This window comes from Lissotriton vulgaris, chromosome 1_1 (assembly GCF_964263255.1).
Source record: "Lissotriton vulgaris chromosome 1_1, aLisVul1.2, whole genome shotgun sequence".
NCBI classification, from domain to species: Eukaryota; Metazoa; Chordata; class Amphibia; order Caudata; family Salamandridae; genus Lissotriton; species Lissotriton vulgaris.
Window position 1 is genome coordinate 1,258,387,047 of NC_141685.1, and position 22,623 is coordinate 1,258,409,669.

Below are 22,623 nucleotides of genomic sequence, written 5' to 3' on the forward strand. Positions count from 1 at the left end.
TCTGCCCTCTGCATCATGCCCTGGAGGGACACCCTTCACTGTCCCCCGCAACCATCCACGACAATCGCCTTCGACATTGACGAGGACCCGCTCAGCTCACGTGGCCCTACCGCAGTGCACCGCAAGTCACCGTCACGTGGCGGTGTGCCTGTGCCAGCCGCAGTGCATCCGGGGCCACTATCTCTGTGCAGCTCAAGTCATGGATCCTGTCTGATATAATATTGGATGGCCTCTGGGTCGATGGCCTTAGGGTCATCAACACCATGTGTCTGTGGTCCTGCGCTGTCCGCTGCCTCTGGCCTCAACTGCGGTCCACCAGGGCTCACACATCAAATTGAGTCCTGACCTGCCCAGACGTCGCATCACCGCAGGATGCACACACCACCACCGCCAAGAACACCTCCAACCAACAACTGTCAGAGTCGAAAGAGTCATACTGCCAGACTTGCTCACATCTGTCATGGATGCCATTATCTGCTTGATACCCTGCTCAGCTCTTCAGGTGCCACTAACTCTGTGCACCACATCTCATGTACCCTTTCTGATTGAGTTTTGTGTTGTGGACAGATCACGCAGCAATGTCACCTTAGGCAGTGTGGAAGACCTGGGACGATGATGAGGAAGATGATGCAGGCGTAACACACCCCACTGCAGCTGCAGCAGGAACAGCTCGAAGGGATACAATCCTAGACAATTTATTCACATGAGCACCCTCAGCTCTGGTGCCCCAACCTCAGTGCACTGCAACTCAAGGACACTTCTGATTGCATATTGGGAGACCTCTGTACTTGCTCTGGCTATCACCATGATGCTTCGCAGTTGTTTTTGTAATGCTGGTGTTTTCTGTTTCCGCTATAATAGTGATCACTGTTCAAGTTGTTGCCAGCGCCAACCACTCTGTGAGGCCTGGCTTACACTCACCCCACACACATCCAGCACAGGCGTCACTGTACATGTGACCCTGGCAGTAAAGGTGCTAGGCATATGTGCCCGTAGCCAGTTCCACAAACTATCTGAGTGTGTCTGAGTGGTAATAATGTATGCAAGAGGTGCCCGGGCACTACAACCTTACATTGTGCTGTGTTCAGTGGACGCAACCATGTCACCGCAGGCACCGGATGAGACCTTGGACATGTAGCTTTGTCGTCCCCCACTCAATACGTAAGAGGAGTGGACTGGGCCTGCGTACGCAAGTCCAGCATGGGGGTGTGAATGATTATCCAGGGGCTCTGGGCATGGTTCATTACTGGAAATATGCAAATGCAAGTGTCTCTGTCGCAGTTAGGGAGCGTAAGTGGTCCCTGATGGGGCTTAGACACCCACGTATGTGATCTATTTCGGCTTCCATGAGGTTGAACCCCACCCGCACCTGTTCGGCCACCTCCTTCTGGCAGTCTAACACCTGGCCTTGGAATGCGATGTGTGCTTCGGTGAGGTGCTAGTTGCCAGCTGTGGCGGTGGGTGCTTCCTGCTGTGTGGGCTGTGCTGGGGGTGGGTCTCCTCGATGCAGCAGGGCTGCCCAGCTCCTGGAGGTGGGTTGCCTAGGATGTCCTTGAGCTGTTGTAGGGTGTCGGTGTCGCAGGTGTGGAGGTCCTCTTCAACATCACTGATGAGATGTCTGATCTGGGCTGCTGGAGGTGTTGTTTGTCACTCTGCAATGTGAAGGAGAGATGCATTTTGACATTGTGTTGACATGTATGTTGGCGCATTGTTCAAGTTTACATACAGCGGTATGACAATGTACATTGGGACTGTTTGGGAGGAGCTGATTATTTGATGTGGGGACAGTGGACATTTGGACTACATGATGGATGTGAGGTTGTACACGTACACTTTCATCTCACAGTTTCCTGCCATATCAGATGTAATTGGCCAGTTTCTACACACAAGCGGACCCAGTTGTGTCCTCTGTTCTGTAGTGTAAGTGTTGCACTTTGTACCACATTGTCTTCAATGTTGATGTGCTGTTATAGCTATGTGTGTGTGCTGCATTGTAGAAGAGTCGCCCCTGCAGCTGTGATTTTGCTGCCCCTTACCCCTTTGAGGCGGTGTGCCTTTGACTTTTGTACTTTTATGGTGTCACGAGGATTAGGAACATGATCCAGGGTCATTATGGGTGTGTAGTGTGCTACACATCGTTGTGCATGTGTGCCATTATGCCCATCTCCCACTGTCCCCCCCGTCCCTATTCGTTACTCACCCTGTTGATGTTGTGTTAGGTCATATCGAGCTGTGTCCGAACTCCCAACTCCTTCCACCATCTCCACACTGATGACTGTTGCCACCATTTCCTCCAGCTCCTCCTGTGGCGCAGGACTCCCACCTCCAGTCGCCGTTGCTGCCTTCCTGTTGGCAGTGGGTTTCTGCTTGGTTTGGCTTTTCACATCATGCCAGTGCCTCTTGGCCTCCTCCATTAACCTCCTCGTCACTCCAAAAGCATTAACGTTATTCACGATGGAATGCCATATTTCCGTTTGTGTTGCCAATGACACAGTGGAGGTGACAAACAGTTGTTGGTAGTGTTCTGTCAACTCCATGATGAATATCCGGATTTCCTGCGGGCTGTAACCCGTCCTCTTATCCTTGACCTTTCCTGACCCCGAGGTTCCTTGCTGGTGGTCTGCGGGGCTTGTGGGGTTCGGGTTGACCTCTGCACTTGGTCCGGGTGCATCCATGGTGCTACGCAGTTTATTTCTTTCCCCCTTTTTTTTTGTTCTGCTTTTATGGTGCATTTTCCAACATGACGCGTGGGAATTGCATGCCTGTCGCTGATTATCGCTGATTTTTGTATTGCGGTTGGCCTCGTCGCATCTTTTCTCACGTTCGTGTTTGGCATTTTTGCGGTGTCGTGTTAATTTTAACACGGTCATTTGACGTGTTATCATGTGACTATCGCATGGTACCGCTGTGTTGAGAATACAACGTTAACACAGCGTTATTTTCCAGCAATGGACTGCGCTGTGAAGAGTTGCGTTAAGCCAATTTTATCGATAATTATCACACGCTCTTGAGACTATCCCCCCAAGTGCTTTAATGCTCAACATGCCCAATCGTCGTTTTCTCTTGCTTGCAATAGCATATAACCTAGTGACTGGGAAAAAGACAAGAACCATAAAGAACTAGAACAGAAGCAACTTGCATCCTAGCTTCCTAAAAATCTAGGTCCCTGAAGGGGGAAGTTCTGTACTTGGTTGTATTGGAAATCAAAAAATTCAATACTAAGGAATATATTCATGAGAATCCCCAAAAATACAACTTTATTTGATGCGCTCTTCTTCCATCTGGCTAAAGTGTTTCTTTAAAACAAAGAGTGACAGAAGAAAGCTTTTTTATGGTGCAATGACACTCTTGGGAAAGACATTGTATCTGGTCCCGAGAGATTTTATGGTGGCACTTGGTGAAATAAGACATTCAACCATATGCTCAGAAGTGCTCTATTAATGCTCAAGTGAAGCAATTTCATAAAACAGACGTGATTCTTTTATTACCCTCTGCACACCAATACAACCCTGGAAGAAATTACAATGGACTTCATAGTAGATCAGGCCTCATCATGAAAAAAAAGTGTCATCCTGGTTGCTGTAGTTTTTTTGTTTTTTTTACCAAGTACATTTTGTTCTGTTACATAAGTTATTTAAGACCCCAAAGTTAGCTATGGCATCTCTGAAGGAGATTATGAGTCTGCATGGACTACAATCTGAAATAGTGACTGATAGAGATTCACAATTAATTTCCAAATTCTCGAAAACACTTTGGAGCCAGTCCGCCAGCCACCGCAATGGAGCACGGGACCAGCCGCCGAAGTTGCGGCGGACCCACCAGGCAAATTAGGATGTGCCCGCCAGACTGGCAGGTGCATCCTCGACTTTAACATTGTGGCAGGTGGTGCTTTAAGCAGCACCCGCCACAATGTCAAAGCCCATGTTGTGCATTGCCATCACAACGTGACTGGCACAATGCAGTGCCTGCCACCTGGTGCATGGCAATGGTGGGGGGTAGCATGGAAACCCCCAGTGCAGCCACCCACCCCCCACCCCTGGGATCCACAATGGGCCCCCAGAGTGATTTCCCGCATGCCTTTCCTTAGCTGAGTCTCTACCATGGAAAGGAATGCATCCTAATATGGATGGCGGTGCCTGCAAAGCACCCCCAAAATTACCTGTGCTTTTTTCCGCCCGGCTGGCAATCCGACTGGTGGAAAAGCAGCGGTCTTTTCGTGCGCCCTGTTGCCCCTCGCCATACTAATATGGTGGGGGGTAAAAATGGGTCATTTGGCGAGCGGATCCCCACCGCTGGGTCAGCTGTGAACACCGCCGGGTCGGCAGTGGCGATCTGCCCGTGATCATAATGGGCTTCTTCATCTGTTGTTGTGGCACAGTTGCCTTCAAAGCAACCAGCCATAATCCACAAACTGATGGCCAGATGGAGAGAATCAACAAATACTTAGAACAATATCTCTACAGGTAGGCCATAAACCAACTAGAGAAATAGGCTACTTCGTTGTTGTTGATTGAGTTAGCCTACAACTCATTACACTCTTTTTTTGACTACTCACTATTCCATTTTTCATTGGTTTTCAGCCTCAACTATTTCTTGATATATCCCCTCAAACCCTCTGTCATGTGGGTTATGTTTTTTGAGCATTTTGTTACCCTTCATCAGCAGGGAATAGGCGTACGTAGGCGTACGTGTGGCGTTGCTGTGTAGGCTGCCAAAAGTGTTCTCAGGTCTGGTACCTCACCACAGCGCGCAAGTGCACGATCCCGAGCTCGTCAGCTCAACCGGCTGACCTGAGAACACTTTAGCAGCCTACACAGCAACCACATACGTACGCCTATTCCCTGCTGATAAAGGGTAATGACCCAGAAACACGTGTCCAGGGATGGCAGGGGCGAACCCGCTGGTGGGTGGAGCAGTGTGCGACCCCATGGATTACTGTTTATTAAGGTTCCTTTGAGCCGGTTGAGCTGACGAGCTCGGGAACATGCACCTGCGCGCTGTGGAGAGGTAACAGACCTGAGAACACTTTTGGCAGCCTACACAACAACCCAATACGTATGCAGCATATTCTCTCCTGATGAAGGGTAACGACCCAGAAACACGTGTCCAGGGATGGCAGGGGCGAACCCGCTGGTGGGGGGAGCAGCGTGCGACCCCATGGATTACTGTTTATTAAGGCTCCCTTGAGCTGGTTGAGCTGACGAGCTCGGGATCACGCACCTGCGCGCCGTGGAGAGGTACCAGACCTGAGAACACTTTTGGCAGCCTACACAGAAACCCCATGCGTAGGCCTATTCCCGGCTGATGAAGGGTAACGTCCCAGACACACGTGTCCAGGGATGGCAGGGGCAAACCCGCTGGTGGGTGGAGCAGTGTGCGACCCCATGGATTACTACCTAGTGGGCTAGTTGGACCCTAGGGACCCTCAGGATTCAATGGGACTTACTCTCCCAAATTAAAACGGCCACAGGACGTGTTTACACAGTGATGGAGGGAGGTGATGGGGCCTGAGGTGCAAACACACCCTGTGGTGCGTTTTTAAGTTAGGGAAATATTTCCCCTTCAATCCTGGGGACCCCTGGGGGCCAACTAGCCCACCAGGTGCTTCCAGTAAGCACCACTGCACTGCGTTGCAGAGAGGTGGTCCAGGCCGTGCCCCTTTTTACACCTCTCTGCTACAGTGCTTACTGGAGGTACCTAGTGGCCTTGTTTGACCCCAGGGACCCTCAGGATTCAAGGGGACTTAATCTCCCGACTTAAAATGACCACAGGGAGAGTTTACACAGTGGGGAAGGGAGGGGACGGGGCCAGAGGTGACGTGTGCAAACACGCCCCGTGGCACATTTTAAGTTGGGGAAATAATTCCCCTGCAATCCTGAGGGCCCCTGGGGGCTACATAGCCCACCAGGTGCTTCCAGTAAGCGCCACTGTGCTGCGTTGCAGAGAGGTGGTCCAGGCTGTGCCCCTTTTTACACCTCTCTGCAACGCTGCTCTGTTGCGCTTACTGGAGATACCTGGTGGGCTAGTTGGATCCAAGGGACACCCAGGATTCAAGGGGACTTCATGCCCAAAATTAAAACTGGCACAGGGCGTGTTTGCACACATGTCACCTCAGGCACCCCCTCCCTTCACCAGTGTGCAAATGCACCCTGTGGTGCGTTTTAAGTGGTAGTTTTAATCCCCTGCCCTATTATGTACTAGGGTCTTACAGAGGAGGTCAAGGTAATCACAGGTGTACCACAATGCATAGTGTTCCCTAGTGTATGTAGGTGTTTTCACTGTATTCTAAGTGTCTTTTAGCATAGCACTGGCTCTAGGCCTCGTTAGTCAGATTCAGTTACCATCAGTACCTGTCAGAAAAAGTTGTGGTTACAGGAGGACTTTCTGCTCCTTTGTTCGTTCTTCCTGTACATCTCTTCTTCTTCCTGCACTTTTCTTCGTCTTTGTGGACTTCTGCTGCTTCTTTCTGCATTTCTTTTTTTTCTTTCTGTGCTTTTTTTCTTCTTTCTTCACATGTCCTACCTCTGTAGGCATAGTTAGAAACTAGCATTTAAAAAACCTTTGAAATTCACTGAAAAAGCATCGGTTTCAGGCACGTTATAGTTAGAAAGTAGCATTTAAAAAACATTAGAAATTAACTGAAAGGGGGCGTTATAGTTATTTGGACATTTCACTCGTACAAAACTAGTGAAGTTCCCCCGTTATAGTTAGTTCAGCTAACTATTACTCGCGCGCCCATTATGCAGACTGATGACTTCACATATTACATCATTCATGACATGGTTAGTGATATCACTCATGACATCTCAAATGACATTACTATTGACATCACTGATGACATCACTGATGACATCATCATTGTGATAGAGTGGCAGACCTCCTTTCACCCTAATATAACCTTTGATACACACACGCAAAAATAGAAACTAACATTTTCAAAACAATGGACATACCTACACCACTAACTACACACCTATTCAGTAATTCCATGATCTACACACACATCCACTCATTCGCCAACAGTCCTATACAGTCACTCATACATGTACTCATTTAACATATGTACTCATACACCTATACATCCAGTTACACACCAACACTCATCCATAGAGTTACACATAGTCACACATGCAAACAAAGTATCAAATATCCATTTACTTGCATATACAGTTATACACACACCACCGCACTTACTTCTACAGAAACGTACACATACTTACTCTCTTAAGCAATCACCTATAGAAACACATACTAATTTATACAGGAACTCTTCCAATCTCTCACTCTCACATATACTTACTTATATACACCAATACTCACATATCCTAGTTTAAAACATATGGAGTTACTCTTAAAGACATTATTAAGACGGTCATTCACTCACTAACACACCCATACACACACTCATCCACCCATACAGTCCTGCACACATGCTGTGTTCAACACAAACAGAGAGCCACTCATTCATGCATCTATGCACTACGTAATATCCCCCACCGAACCATACAGACACTCAGACACTCATACTGATACTCAAAAAACCAACTAATATCCTATATAGACACTCATGAAGCTACTCACCAACCCATGCAGCCACTTATACACAAAGTGAGAGACTGATACAGACATTTACATATTTAAACATTACTCACTAACCCATGTATTCACTAAGATACACTTAATCAGTAAAATACTAACAATTTTACCCAAAAAAAATCATCCATTTAGACACTTATATACCCATTTATTCTTCCATCGACTTTGAGATATACATATATAAAACATATTTCATTTTCAGAAAAACACACATTTACAGGATGATGTCATCAGTGATGTCATTTGAGATGTCATCAGTGATGTCATGAGTGATGCCACTGACCATGTCATGAGTGATGTAATATGTGACGTCATCAGCGGTGCATTGCGGGCGCGCGAGTTATAGTTACCTGAACTAACTATAACGGGGGAATTTCACTGGTTTCGTACAAGTGAAATGTCCAACTAACTATAACGCCCCTGAAACCTATGGTTTTTTCAGTGAATTTATAAGGTTTTTTAAATGCTAATTTCTAACTATAACGTGCCTGAAACCTGTGGTTTTTTCAGTGAATCTTTAAGGTTTTTGAAATGTTAATTTCTAACTATAACGTGCCTGAATCCTATGTTTTTTTCAGTGAATATATATATATATATATATATATATATATATATATATATATATATATATATATATATATATATATATATTCACTGAAAAAACCATAGGTTTCACACCAGTTATAGTTAGCTGGAAATTTTACTGATATAAAACCATTGAAATTCCCACGTTATAGTTAGTCGGACTCACTATAACTTGCGCGTGCAATGCACTGCTGATGACATCACATATTACATCACTCATGACATGGTGAGTGACATCACTCATGACATCACTGATGACACCATCCAGTGAATATGTGTCTTTCTGAAAAATAAATATTAGTGAGTTATGTTTAAATATTTAAATACATATATTAGTGTTTCACTTTGTGTATAAGTGGCTACATGTGTTGATAAGTAGCTACATGCGTATGTATATGGGTTATTTGATATTTTTATTAGTATCAGTTTGAGTGTCTATATGGTTTGGTGGGGGTATTACTTAGCACATAGATGCATGAGTGACTGACTCTTTGTTTGTATGTGTTTTGAAGACAGCATATGTACAGGACTGTATGGGTGGATGAGTGTCTATATGTGTTCGTTAGTGAGTGAATGACTGTCTCACTAGTGTCTTTATCAGTAGCTACATATGTTTTAATCTAGTATATATGAATATTGATGTATATAAGTGAGTATATGTGAGAGTAAGAGATTGTAAGAGTTCCTGTTTAAATAAGTATGTGTTTCTATAAGTGATTGTTTAAGAGAATAAATATGTGTAATTTTCAATAGAAGTAAGGTGGAAGTGTGTGTATAACTCTATATTCAAATAAATGGTTGTTCAATAGTTTATTTGCACGTGTGAATATGTGTGTGAGTAACTTTTGGATGAATGTCGGTGTGTAACAGGATGTATAGGTGTATCTCTTCATATGATGAGTGAGTATATGTATGAGTGACTATATAGAACTGTTGGTGAATGAGTGGATGTGTATATAGATAGTGGAAGTACAGAATTGCTTGTTGTAACTGATATAGGTATGTCCATTTTTAAAAAATTTCAGTTTCTATTTTTGAATATGTGTCTCAAGGGTTACTTTACACTGAGAGGAGGTCTGTCACTGTGTCACAAGGATGGTGTCATCAGTGATGTCATGAGTGATGTCACTCACCATGTCATGAGTGATGTAATATGTGATGTCATCAGCAGTGCATTGCACGCGCAAGTTATAGTGAGTCCGACTAACTATAACGTGGGAATTTCAATGGTTTTATATCAGTAAAATTTCCAGCTAACTATAACTGGTGTGAAACCTATGGTTTTTTCAGTGAATTTAATAGGTTTTTTAAATGCTAATTCCTAACTATAACCGGTGTGAAACCTATGGTTTTTTCAGTGAATTTCATAGGTTTTTTAAATGCTAATTCCTAACTATAACTGGTGTGAAACCTATGGTTTTTTCAGTGAATTTCATAGGTTTTGTTAATGCTAATTCCTAACTATAAGTTTCACTTTATAAATAAGACTGTTAGCACTCTAGTTGTTCTTTTTAACACTCTGGTACATTCTGTCATTGGGCTACAGTTGGGCTACATCTAGTTGAAATTTGGGCTACATTTACAATTTTTGGTCTCTGGTGGCCATCTTTGGGCTACATTGGGCTACTTTGGGCTACATTTGGGCTACATTTTGGCTCTAACATATATTAAGCCCAATGTAGCACAATACATATTTTTATAAAGTTAATTTTTTTACAAACCACTTCAGAATAGGGCTACCTGTCCCTACAATTATCCCACTTTTTTTTTTTTTTTGGGGGGGGGAGCGCTCCCAGAGCGCGCCCCGGAGTGCGCCCCGAAAAGCGTATTTCCGAAAAGCGCCCCCAGGCGCGCTCCGGGGAGCGTCCCGTGAGCGCCAATATCGCAAACGAAAACATGATCGTGACGTATCGCGTAACCGCGACCGCGTGATACGCACGGCGTAAGCGCACCCGGAAGTACTCGAGCGAATACGATCGCAAAACGTAAACTTCCTACGCGCTTACGCTGCGCGCCCCCGGGCGCGTAGCGTAAGCGCGTCGGGTCATGTGAGCAGAAAATAACACTTTTCATTGGTTCATAACAGTTTTAGTTTCATAATGATGAAGCCCCTGGTCTTGTGACCTGAAAATAACACTTCTCATTGGTTCAGGACAGTTTTTTTTTCTAAATGATGAAAGACCCCACCTTTTTTGCTTATTCTGACTTTGTCCTTTGACTGAGGAAGACCTGTTTGTTGCTCTCTCTACTTTTTTGCTCCAAATAATGGCTTCAGTAGTAGCATCAGCTGGTGCATCTGCCCCACCACCACCACCACAACCACCAAAAGGACCAGCTCCAAATTATATTGGTGGTCAAGAACAGGAGGAGGAGGAAGAGGAAGAGGAGGAGGGGAGAAGAAGATGGCTGCCAGAAGAAAATACACCTTACAAACCCAAACCACACATTGTATGGCAGTTTTTTTCAATCCCAGAGGGGAAAAAAAAGGTGAATGCGCCCAAGGTGACTTGCCTCATCTGCAATGATGAACTTTCACGGGGCAACCCAAACAAAAAATATTCTTTTGGTAACTATACCATGATTCGGCACATGACCAGAAAGCACCCAAACAACTACTCTCGTGCAGAGTTCAGGGAACTGGCCAGTAACCTCCCCCAGTCATCAAGGACCCCCTCCCAAAGAAACCAACCCACCTCATCAGAACCAGAAACATCCGAGGTGATGCCTTGCATTCAGCCGAGATTTGCTGATTTTAAAATCACTTGTTCTGCATGTGGCAAGCTTATCGCCTATGGCGAAAAAAGCGTTAAGCTCATCGTCCTTGCAGGTGATAATCACAAGTGCCCCAAAAAGAAGTAATTTTTTGGGTTTTTTGTTTTTTTTCTCCAGTTGAGCCAGTTTCAATTCCCTTTTTTTGTTTCTCCCCCTAAAAAAATACAAAAAAAATATAAAACTGTTTTGAAAAGCCAAAAAAAGTTCAAAAAGTTCAAAAAACACAAAAAAAATATAAAACAACAAAAAGAAGAAAAAAAAAGTTCTTTTTAGAACTACCTCCAATTTCTAAATAAAAACGTAATTTTTTTAAAAACTGTCATCTTTTTCCCTCATTTTACGCTCCCCGGTGCGCTACCTGGTGCGCGCACCGGGCGCTTCCCCCGCGCAAAACGAAAAAAAAATATATATTTTAAATGCCCCGCGGGGCCCTTTTATAGCCCCCACATCAAACCTAGGGGGTCAAAGGGGTCTATCCCTGACGCCTTATGGTCAGTTCCCCCTTTGTTTTAGCCACCTCTTATGTCTCGATTTTACCGAGACACAAGATGGCGGCCGCTCTGGACTGTTTCGAATGTTTACAGACACCCGAGAGCCAATCAGCTTTCCATGCGCACCTCGCGTCACGCGCCCGGAGCGCTCCCTGGTGCGCGCACTGGTGCGCTGCGATAGATATATATATTTTTTGGAACCTAAATTACTCAAAATTCACTGGAGCACATATCTTGAGACATAGCAAAGGCACATCGGGCTACCAATCCCTACAATTTTGCCAAATTTGGTGGAAATCCATTCAGCCGTTCGGGTTAAAAGTGAAATCGACCGCCCTATGGAAATTAACATGGGGAAAACGCGTTTTGGGACCCCCCTTTTATCTCGGCCCCCAAACTTTCAAGGAAGGACCGGAGCTCGACGAGGCCATTTTCAGGAAATTTTCAGGCAGATTCGTCAACCGGTGCCAAAGTTATTTCAAATAGAATTTTGAGATTTAACATTGAAAAAAATCCTAACTATAACTACCTACTGGCGACTGCCAGTAGGTAATATATATATATATATATATATATATATATATATATATATATATATATATATATATATATATATATATATATATATATATATATATATATATATATATATATATATATATATATATATATATATACAATATTTTGCACAACTACATTTTTGCCATCAATATTTTTTTCTGGAATCTACTAAAGACATTGAAAAACTTCGTAATGATGAACACTGTGGCGCCGATTTGCTGATGAAACTGCATGTCCCAGAATGTATAAGATATGCACACTGCACTTAGCAGGGCCCATGATGTCACGTGGGTGCCAGTATCCAATAAATGAGCATTGGCAAATAAGAGAGTGTACCAGCGCCATTGTTTGAAGAAGAAAAAAGCCTTTGAAAAAGGGGTTCTGTACTCTGAAACGCGTCAGGCAACAATATTTTTATGGTTTCCTGCAGGCAGGTTGACTACGAGCACCGGATGGTGGATGCGCTGTTGAGTGCTCCTCTGAGCTGCTGGGCACTTTGTTTTCGTAACTACACACGGCCGTCCTGCCGTGGGAGGAGCACCGTCTCTAAACTACAGAGAGGCCCAGGTGGGAAACTTTTTCCAGCACCGCAATGCACAGCAAATCACGCAAGGCCAACTTACCTGCATGACTCTGGAATCTACTAAAGACATTGAAAAACTTCATAATGATGAACACTGTGGCGCCGATTTGCTGATGATACTGCATGTCCCAGAATGCATAGGATATGCACACTGCACTCAGCAGGGCCCATGATGTCACGTGGGGGCCAGTATCCAATAAATGAGCATTGGCAAATAAGAGAGTGTACCAGCGCCATTGTTTGAAGAAGAAAAAAGCCTTTGAAAAAGCGGTTCTGTACTCTGAAACGCGTCAGGCAACAATATTTTTATGGTTTCCTGCAGGCAGGTTGACTACGAGCACCGGATGGTGGATGCGCTGTTGAGTGCTCCTCTGAGCTGCTGGGCACTTTGTTTTCGTAACTACACACGGCCGTCCTGCCGTGGGAGGAGCACCGTCTCTAAACTACAGAGAGGCCCAGGTGGGAAACTTTTTCCAGCACCGCAATGCACAGCAAATCACGCAAAGCCAACTTACCTGCATGACTCTGGAATCTACTAAAGACATTGAAAAACTTTATAATGATGAACACTGTGGCGCAGATTTGCTGATGATACTGCATGTCCCAGAATGCATAGGATATGCACACTGCACTCAGCAGGGCCCATGATGTCACGTGGCGGCCAGTATCCAATAAATGAGCATTGGCAAATAAGAGAGTGTACCAGCGCCATTGTTTGAAGAAGAAAAAAGCCTTTGAAAAAGGGGTTCTGTACCCTGAAACGCATCAGGCAACAATATTTTTATGGTTTCCTGCAGGCAGGTTGACTACGAGCACCGGATGGTGGATGCGCTGTTGAGTGCTCCTCTGAGCTGCTGGGCACTTTGTTTTCGGAATTACACACGGCCGTCCTGCCGTGGGAGGAGCACCGTCTCTAAACTACAGAGAGGCCCAGGTGGGAAACTTTTTCCAGCACCGCAATGCACAGCAAATCACGCAAAGCCAACTTACCTGCATGACTCTGGAATCTACTAAAGACATTGAAAAACTTCGTAATGATGAACACTGTGGCGCCGATTTGCTGATGATACTGCATGTCCCAGAATGCATAGGATATGCACACTGCACTCAGCAGTGCCCATGATGTCACGTGGGGGCCAGTATCCATTAAATGAGCATTGGCAAATAAGAGAGTGTACCAGCGCCATTGTTTGAAGAAGAAAAAAGCCTTTGAAAAAGGGGTTCTGTACCCTGAAACGTGTCAGGCAACAATATTTTTATGGTTTCCTGCAGGCAGGATGACTACGAGCACCGGATGGTGGATGCGCTGTTGAGTGCTCCTCTGAGCTGCTGGGCACTTTGTTTTCGTAATTACACACGGCCGTCCTGCCGTGGGAGGAGCACCGTCTCTAAACTACAGAGAGGCCCAGGTGGGAAACTTTTTCCAGCACCGCAATGCACAGCAAATCACGCAAAGCCAACTTACCTGCATGACTCTGGAATCTACTAAAGACATTGAAAAACTTCGTAATGATGAACACTGTGGCGCCGATTTGCTGATGATACTGCATGTCCCAGAATGCATAGGATATGCACACTGCACTCAGCAGGGCCCATGATGTCACGTGGGGGCCAGTATCCAATAAATAAGCATTGGCAAATAAGAGAGTGTACCAGCGCTATTGTTTGAAGAAGAAAAAAGCCTTTGAAAAAGGGGTTCTGTACCCTGAAACGCGTCAGGCAAAAATATTTTTATGGTTTCCTGCAGGCAGGTTGACTACGAGCACCGGATGGTGGATGCGCTGTTGAGTGCTCCTCTGAGCTGCTGGGCACTTTCTTTTCGTAATTACACACGGCCGTCCTGCCGTGGGAGGAGCACCGTCTCTAAACTACAGAGAGGCCCAGGTAGTAAACTTTTTCCAGCACCGCAATGCACAGCAAATCACGCAAAGCCAACTTACCTGCATGACTCTGGAATCTACTAAAGACATTCAAAAACTTCGTAATGATGAACACTGTGGCGCCGATTTGCTGATGAAACTGCATGTCCCAGAATGTATAAGATATGCACACTGCACTCAGCAAGGCCCATGATGTCACTTGGGGGCCAGTATCCAATGAATGAGCATTGGCAAATAAGAGAGTGTACCAGCGCCATTGTTTGAAGAAGAAAAAAGCCTTTGAAAAAGGGGTTCTGTACCCTGAAACGCGTCAGGCAACAATATTTTTATGGTTTCCTGCAGGCAGGTTGACTACGAGCACCGGATGGTGGATGCGCTGTTGAGTGCTCCTCTGAGCTGCTGGGCACTTTGTTTTCGTAACTACACACGGCCGTCCTGCCGTGGGAGGAGCACCGTCTCTAAACTACAGAGAGGCCCAGGTGGGAAACTTTTTCCAGCACCGCAATGCACAGCAAATCACGCAAAGCCAACTTACCTGCATGACTCTGGAATCTACTAAAGACATTGAAAAACTTTGTAATGATGAACACTGTGGCGCCGATTTGCTGATGATACTGCATGTCCCAGAATGCATAGGATATGCACACTGCACTCAGCAGGGCCCATGATGTCACGTGGCGGCCAGTATCCAATAAATGAGCATTGGCAAATAAGAGAGTGTACCAGCGCCATTGTTTGAAGAAGAAAAAAGCCTTTGAAAAAGGGGTTCTGTACCCTGAAACGCATCAGGCAACAATATTTTTATGGTTTCCTGCAGGCAGGTTGACTACGAGCACCGGATGGTGGATGCGCTGTTGAGTGCTCCTCTGAGCTGCTGGGCACTTTGTTTTCGGAATTACACACGGCCGTCCTGCCGTGGGAGGAGCACCGTCTCTAAACTACAGAGAGGCCCAGGTGGGAAACTTTTTCCAGCACCGCAATGCACAGCAAATCACGCAAAGCCAACTTACCTGCATGACTCTGGAATCTACTAAAGACATTGAAAAACTTCGTAATGATGAACACTGTGGCGCCGATTTGCTGATGATACTGCATGTCCCAGAATGCATAGGATATGCACACTGCACTCAGCAGTGCCCATGATGTCACGTGGGGGCCAGTATCCATTAAATGAGCATTGGCAAATAAGAGAGTGTACCAGCGCCATTGTTTGAAGAAGAAAAAAGCCTTTGAAAAAGGGGTTCTGTACCCTGAAACGTGTCAGGCAACAATATTTTTATGGTTTCCTGCAGGCAGGATGACTACGAGCACCGGATGGTGGATGCGCTGTTGAGTGCTCCTCTGAGCTGCTGGGCACTTTGTTTTCGTAATTACACACGGCCGTCCTGCCGTGGGAGGAGCACCGTCTCTAAACTACAGAGAGGCCCAGGTGGGAAACTTTTTCCAGCACCGCAATGCACAGCAAATCACGCAAAGCCAACTTACCTGCATGACTCTGGAATCTACTAAAGACATTGAAAAACTTCGTAATGATGAACACTGTGGCGCCGATTTGCTGATGATACTGCATGTCCCAGAATGCATAGGATATGCACACTGCACTCAGCAGGGCCCATGATGTCACGTGGGGGCCAGTATCCAATAAATAAGCATTGGCAAATAAGAGAGTGTACCAGCGCTATTGTTTGAAGAAGAAAAAAGCCTTTGAAAAAGGGGTTCTGTACCCTGAAACGCGTCAGGCAAAAATATTTTTATGGTTTCCTGCAGGCAGGTTGACTACGAGCACCGGATGGTGGATGCGCTGTTGAGTGCTCCTCTGAGCTGCTGGGCACTTTCTTTTCGTAATTACACACGGCCGTCCTGCCGTGGGAGGAGCACCGTCTCTAAACTACAGAGAGGCCCAGGTAGTAAACTTTTTCCAGCACCGCAATGCACAGCAAATCACGCAAAGCCAACTTACCTGCATGACTCTGGAATCTACTAAAGACATTCAAAAACTTCGTAATGATGAACACTGTGGCGCCGATTTGCTGATGAAACTGCATGTCCCAGAATGTATAAGATATGCACACTGCACTCAGCAAGGCCCATGATGTCACTTGGGGGCCAGTATCCAATGAATGAGCATTGGCAAATAAGAGAGTGTACCAGCGCCATTGTTTGAAGAAGAAAAAAGCCTTTGAAAAAGGGGTTCTGTACCCTGAAACGCGTCAGGCAACAATATTTTTATGGTTTCCTGCAGGCAGGTTGACTACAAGCACCGGATGGTGGATGCGCTGTTGAGAGCTCCTCTGAGCTGCTGGGCACTTTTTGTTTTCGTAATTACACACGGTCGTCCTGCCGTGAGAGGAGCACCGTCTCTAAACTACAGAGAGGCCCAGGTGGGAAACTTTTTCCAGCACCGCAATACACAGCAAATCACACAAAGCCAACTTACCTGCATGACTCTGGAATCTACTAAAGACATTGAAAAACTTCGTAATGATGAACACTGTGGCGCCGATTTGCTGATGAAACTGCATGTTCCAGAATGTATAAAATATGCACACTGCACTCAGCAGGGCCCATGATGTCACGTGGGGGCCAGTATCCAATAAATGAGCATTGGCAAATAAGAGAGTGTACCAGCGCCATTGTTTGAAGAAGAAAAAAGCCTTTGAAAAAGGGGTTCTGTACCCTGAAACGCGTCAGGCAACAATATTTTTATGGTTTCCTGCAGGCAGGTTGACTACAAGCACCGGATGGTGGATGCGCTGTTGAGAGCTCCTCTGAGCTGCTGGGCACTTTTTGTTTTCGTAATTACACACGGCCGTCCTGCCGTGGGAGGAGCACCGTCTCTAAACTACAGAGAGGCCCAGGTGGGAAACTTTTTCCAGCACCGCAATACACAGCAAATCACGCAAAGCCAACTTACCTGCATGACTCTGGAATCTACTAAAGACATTGAAAAACTTCGTAATAATGAACACTGTGGCGCCGATTTGCTGATGATACTGCATGTCCCAGAATGCATAGGATATGCACACTGCACTCAGCAGGGCCCATGATGTCACGTGGGGGCCAGTATCCAATAAATGAGCATTGGCAAATAAGAGAGTGTACCAGCGCCATTGTTTGAAGAAGAAAAAAGCCTTTGAAAAAGCGGTTCTGTACTCTGAAACGCGTCAGGCAACAATATTTTTATGGTTTCCTGCAGGCAGGTTGACTACGAGCACCGGATGGTGGATGCGCTGTTGAGTGCTCCTCTGAGCTGCTGGGCACTTTGTTTTCGTAACTACACACGGCCGTCCTGCCGTGGGAGGAGCACCGTCTCTAAACTACAGAGAGGCCCAGGTGGGAAACTTTTTCCAGCACCGCAATACACAGCAAATCACGCAAAGCCAACTTACCTGCATGACTCTGGAATCTACTAAAGACATTGAAAAACTTCGTAATGATGAACACTGTGACGCCGATTTGCTGATGATACTGCATGTCCCAGAATGCATAGGATATGCACACTGCACTCAGCAGGGCCCATGATGTCACGTGGGGGCCAGTATCCAATAAATGAGCATTGTCAAATAAGAGAGTGTACCAGCGCCATTCTTTGAGGAAGAAAAAAGCCTTTGAAAAAGGGGTTCTGTACCCTGAAACGCGTCAGGCAACAATATTTTTATGGTTTCCTGCAGGCAGGTTGACTAAGAGCACCGGATGGTGGATGCGCTGTTGAGAGCTCCTCTGAGCTGCTGGGCACTTTATTTTCATATATATATATATATATGTACAATATTTTGTACAACTACATTTTTGCCATCAATATTTTTTTCTCAATATTTTTGTACTTACCATTATAAATATAGGAGGTCGATATTTTTGACATCGATATTTAAAACTCGATATTGTGGTATGGGGATATTTTAGGTGTTGATATTCTGTCAGTGAACCAAACCAGTTACCTTCCTTTTGAATATGTATGGTTCTATGGGAACTTGCCTAAGGCAATGAAATATTCTATCAGTTTGTATCCTTATGTGTAATGTCTACTTGCTCTTGCAAAGTACTCTGACACCCATAGGTCTAGTACACTCCATCTAAAACTGCAAAACAATCAATAAATAATTACATATTTCTCTGGGTTCTCACCCTTGTTAAGTACTTTGTTGCCCTCTTAGTAGGTTTGCATGCTACAAATATTCCTACTCTCACACGCACACATATACATACTTTGTTTAAATTCCAAAACAGGAAAAATTTAGACCATTAGAGACAGCCAGATCTTTATCTTTGTTTTAATTTTCAGCTCTAAAAAAGCCTTCACAGGCAGGTCATTGATACACCTACAGGCAAATTAAAATATTTGTAACCACATGTACGTAAGTCTAAAATAGCGAGTTCCTAAGTGTGATTTCCTGTGATTTGCAATTAGGAAATTGCTATTTCAAATATATGAAACTCTTTTGAGTTTCATTTGCGATTCCCAGTGGGTCGCAAATAGACCTACCTCATGAATATTGAGGAGGTATTGCTCAGTTTGCAACCCATTGGGAATCGCTAAAATCACATGGATGATGGCCCGCTGAGGTCGGCAGCTCACCATGTCTGTGAATGCTTTTAAAGGAAGGAAAACAGGATGTATACCAAAAACAAAAATTTTAAGTTTTTTTTTCATTTATTAAGAGCAGGCTGTCCGCTGTCTGCCCTTAACAAATGCATTTACAAACATTCACAAAGGGGGGTGGGTCCCTTGGTCCCCCTTCCAAGGGACCCCTTCCCCATTTGCAGATTTAATAGTTGGAGAAAACTTGGATCCGCTTGCCATGGAGACAAAGAGGGCATTAAACCGGTTTCATAATTTACATCTGTCGATTGTGGGCCGGTGCAAAGTCCTCAAATTATCTTTTTTCCCAAAATTCTATATTTTTTCAGAACTATCCCTCTTGAATTCACTAACATAATACTATAGAAATGTGATTGTCTCTTTTCTTAATTAACATGGGGGTATCCGCAGCCAATGAGATCACTTAAATTTTTATCCCTTCCCCGGGAGAGAGGGGACTGGGCAATATCAAACTTAAGATTGTACTACTGGGCCACTGTCCTGCAGACATGCCCAGTATTGGTACAAGACCAACCTATATTATCGCAACGGGGCTGCCGTCTCCGTTTGAACTTTATCTTGGGTCTGATGTCTGGGGGTGCCTTTGGCGTCAGCTCGAATTTGGGTATTACAAGAAGGCTAAATTCAAGACCCTCAGGGGAACCTTCAAGGTCTTCACCGCAGTGTGCAAGCTTTTAGGAATTGGCAGACGGAATCACTATACCCCTACTAGAAATAATGCTAATTTGCAAGACATATTTGGGGTATCATATTTTCTAAATTGGTTTAACTCTGGCATAAATAAATTGGGGGTCTTGTATTCGACCGAAGGGGTCCTAGCATTTGAGGATCTTCAAACCCAATTTGACTTGCATCATAATGAGGCCTTTAAATATCTAGCCAATAAGGACTTTTTATCACACAAGGGGGGCCCATGGTTTCACTAAATGTTAACTTATTGAAAGATTATTGGGGACCTCCACCCCCCCGAATTAAGGTTATCTATGGCACTCTTAATAGCCTAATGCCTGATGACCTGGCCAAAATCTCAAATAAATGGCGACAAAAATGGAATATTAACATCAATGTCTTCTACCTAGCTCTCCAATTTGCTCCAAGTGATTTATTATCAGCCAACTTACAAGCACAATTCTACAAAACTTGTTTCTTTTTGTATTTTACACCAAGTAGAGTTGAAAATAGGGAACCGGCAAAGGCACTCATTGCCCTCAATGCTTTAAATATAGCACAGACTCCGTCCATATGTTTGCCACTTGCGAGGAACTTAGGCCATTACTAACTAAGATGCAAGACTTTCTCGGGCTAGTTTAACCACAGACATCCTGCTCACCCACACAATGGTTTTTTTGGGTATTCAAGAAGCTGTAGATAGGAAGAAAGGAGGGGCCCTCATTTTTATTGCTATGGCGATTTATAGGCTATGTATAACATCTGCTTGGATAGATGCTAACCCCAGGCCCGGACTGGCCATAGCGGGCAATGGGCAATTCCCCGGTGCGCCGCAAGGGTTATGGGCCGGTTTTGAGCCCCTGGGGGCCGATTTTGTTAAAGGGCCGTTTTTGCAGCATAGCTGCAAAATCGGCCCTGCAACAAAATCGGCCGAAATCCGGCCCTAGCAAAGCGCTCGGCGGCACCACCAACCCCCCGAGTGGGGATGGGGGCCGGCCAAGCACTTTGCCAGGGCCGGTTTTGGTTCCCAGTCCGGCCCTGGCTAACCCCCCTCTTTTTTCAAATTGGTTGGCCCGGCTATACTCAATATGCAACCTTGAAAAAGCTACCTATACTAAGAACGGCATCTGGGCCAAAAAGAAAGGTTTAGTTATTTGGGAACCTCTGTCCAGCTGGCTTCGTCAGACGAACTCTCAATAAACTTAGGGAGGGGTTGAAGCTCCCTGATTCCCGTGCTTGGCTGTCAAACTAATAGAGGGATAGCTAGTCCATATAATTGAAGATTAGAGATTGGCCTAGCCAGGCATGTTATTTATATGCATTTTGTTTGCACTGTTCTTCATGTATTTTGCACTTTGCACTTTTGCACAGGTCACTTTACCATTAATTAATGCATATTAGAAAAATCACAGGGATGGTGGCCTGCTGGGGTCTGCAGCCCACCATGTCTGTGATTGTTTTTAAAGAAACGAAAACGGGATGTATTTCAAAAACAAAAATGAAAAGTTTTCTTTTCATTTTTTAAGAGCAGACTGTCCACTGCCTGCTCTTAAAAATGTTTTTACAAACATTCACAAAGGGGAATGGGTCGCTTGGACCCCCTTTCAAGGGACCCCTTCTCTATTTGTGAATGGGTTACCACCAAACTGAATTTGGTAGTAAAATGCAAATGTTTTGCGACCTCATTTTCATTGCAAAACATTCATACATACCACTGTGACTAACAGGTTACAGAATCGCTATTAGGGTTTGATAAATATGAAAAGGCCTTTTTGCATTCACAAACGGACCGATTCACAGAATCGGCCCGTTTCTGACCTCAGAAAGGTTTTGTACATGTGGCCCATAGTGTATTTGTTAAATGATCCATTCTGCTACTACCAGAAAATCTTGAATTCAACAAGACTGAAGGGTTAGAATACACACTGACTATGCTGACTATCTTAGTATATTTGCTGGCTAATCGGAAAACTTTGTTACTATCATTGTTCACTTTCTGAATAGTTGGATTGACTTCTCAAAGGCCCATTGGGAAGCTGGGACGTCAAATGATCAGTGGGGCTTTGCTAACATTTCCAAAAGCTAAAAGTACAAGTCCAGGAAAGCACATCCTGAATCCTTGCTATTTCTATTCAGCATTATAAAAACAGCTATCAACCTTATGGACCAGTTTCATCCATCAAACCATTTCCTTCTCTAACACGGCTTGCAGAAAAATGATGGTGGCGAGGAAAACAGATTGGCTGCATAGACAAATCTGAATAGCTACATTTTGTTCCCTCTTTTCATTAAAAAAATATGTTTTCTCCCTTGCAGAAAGCGTATCGCCAGAGGAAGAGTATAAGATGGCATGTCTGCTTTTGGTATTCCTCGCCGTCTCCCTACCACTATTGGCCTCTGACCCAATGTCCTTCTACAGTGTTGAGAGCGATGGTAAGTAAGAGAACTAGAAATAAAAAAAAGTCTTTATTTACATTGTGAGGTACTGTTTATTAATCATAAGATAACCCTAGTAGGATAGTGCTCAGTTCTAAGGGGTCATGGCTTTCGTAGTTATAGACTGATTTTCTAAGTTTAAAAAGCTTTATTGAGTAGATTAATACAAAGTAAAACATCAGTACAATGGCAAAAAAACACACCAAGAAAATATGAGAAAAAATGATTGAAAACAATGCAAATGTAAAATCAAACCTCGGAAATGGGTAAACAATATACCAATGAGAAATGCTTTCACAACTTTTCAATTTTGGGGGAAAAAAGAAAAAGAAGGGGGGAGGGGATGAGTGAAAGGAAAAGAGAAGGGAAGGAAGTGCAACAGGGAATACATCATCTCATGGCAAAATCAGGCGAGAACAGGGGTAAAGAAAGTAATATCAGGTGATCATG

At 44.6% G+C, this 22,623-nt stretch overlaps 1 protein-coding gene across 1 annotated transcript in view; it reads left to right on the top strand.

Moving 5' to 3' along the window:
* Positions 1-22,623, top strand: part of NCKAP1L (NCK associated protein 1 like) — a 1,717,783-nt gene that overhangs the window by 1,340,794 nt on the left and 354,366 nt on the right. The window contains exon 28 of the mRNA XM_086964598.1: positions 22,054-22,170. Coding sequence (XP_086820724.1) covers positions 22,054-22,170 — 117 coding nt within the window. The remainder of the gene's footprint in view (positions 1-22,053; positions 22,171-22,623) is intronic.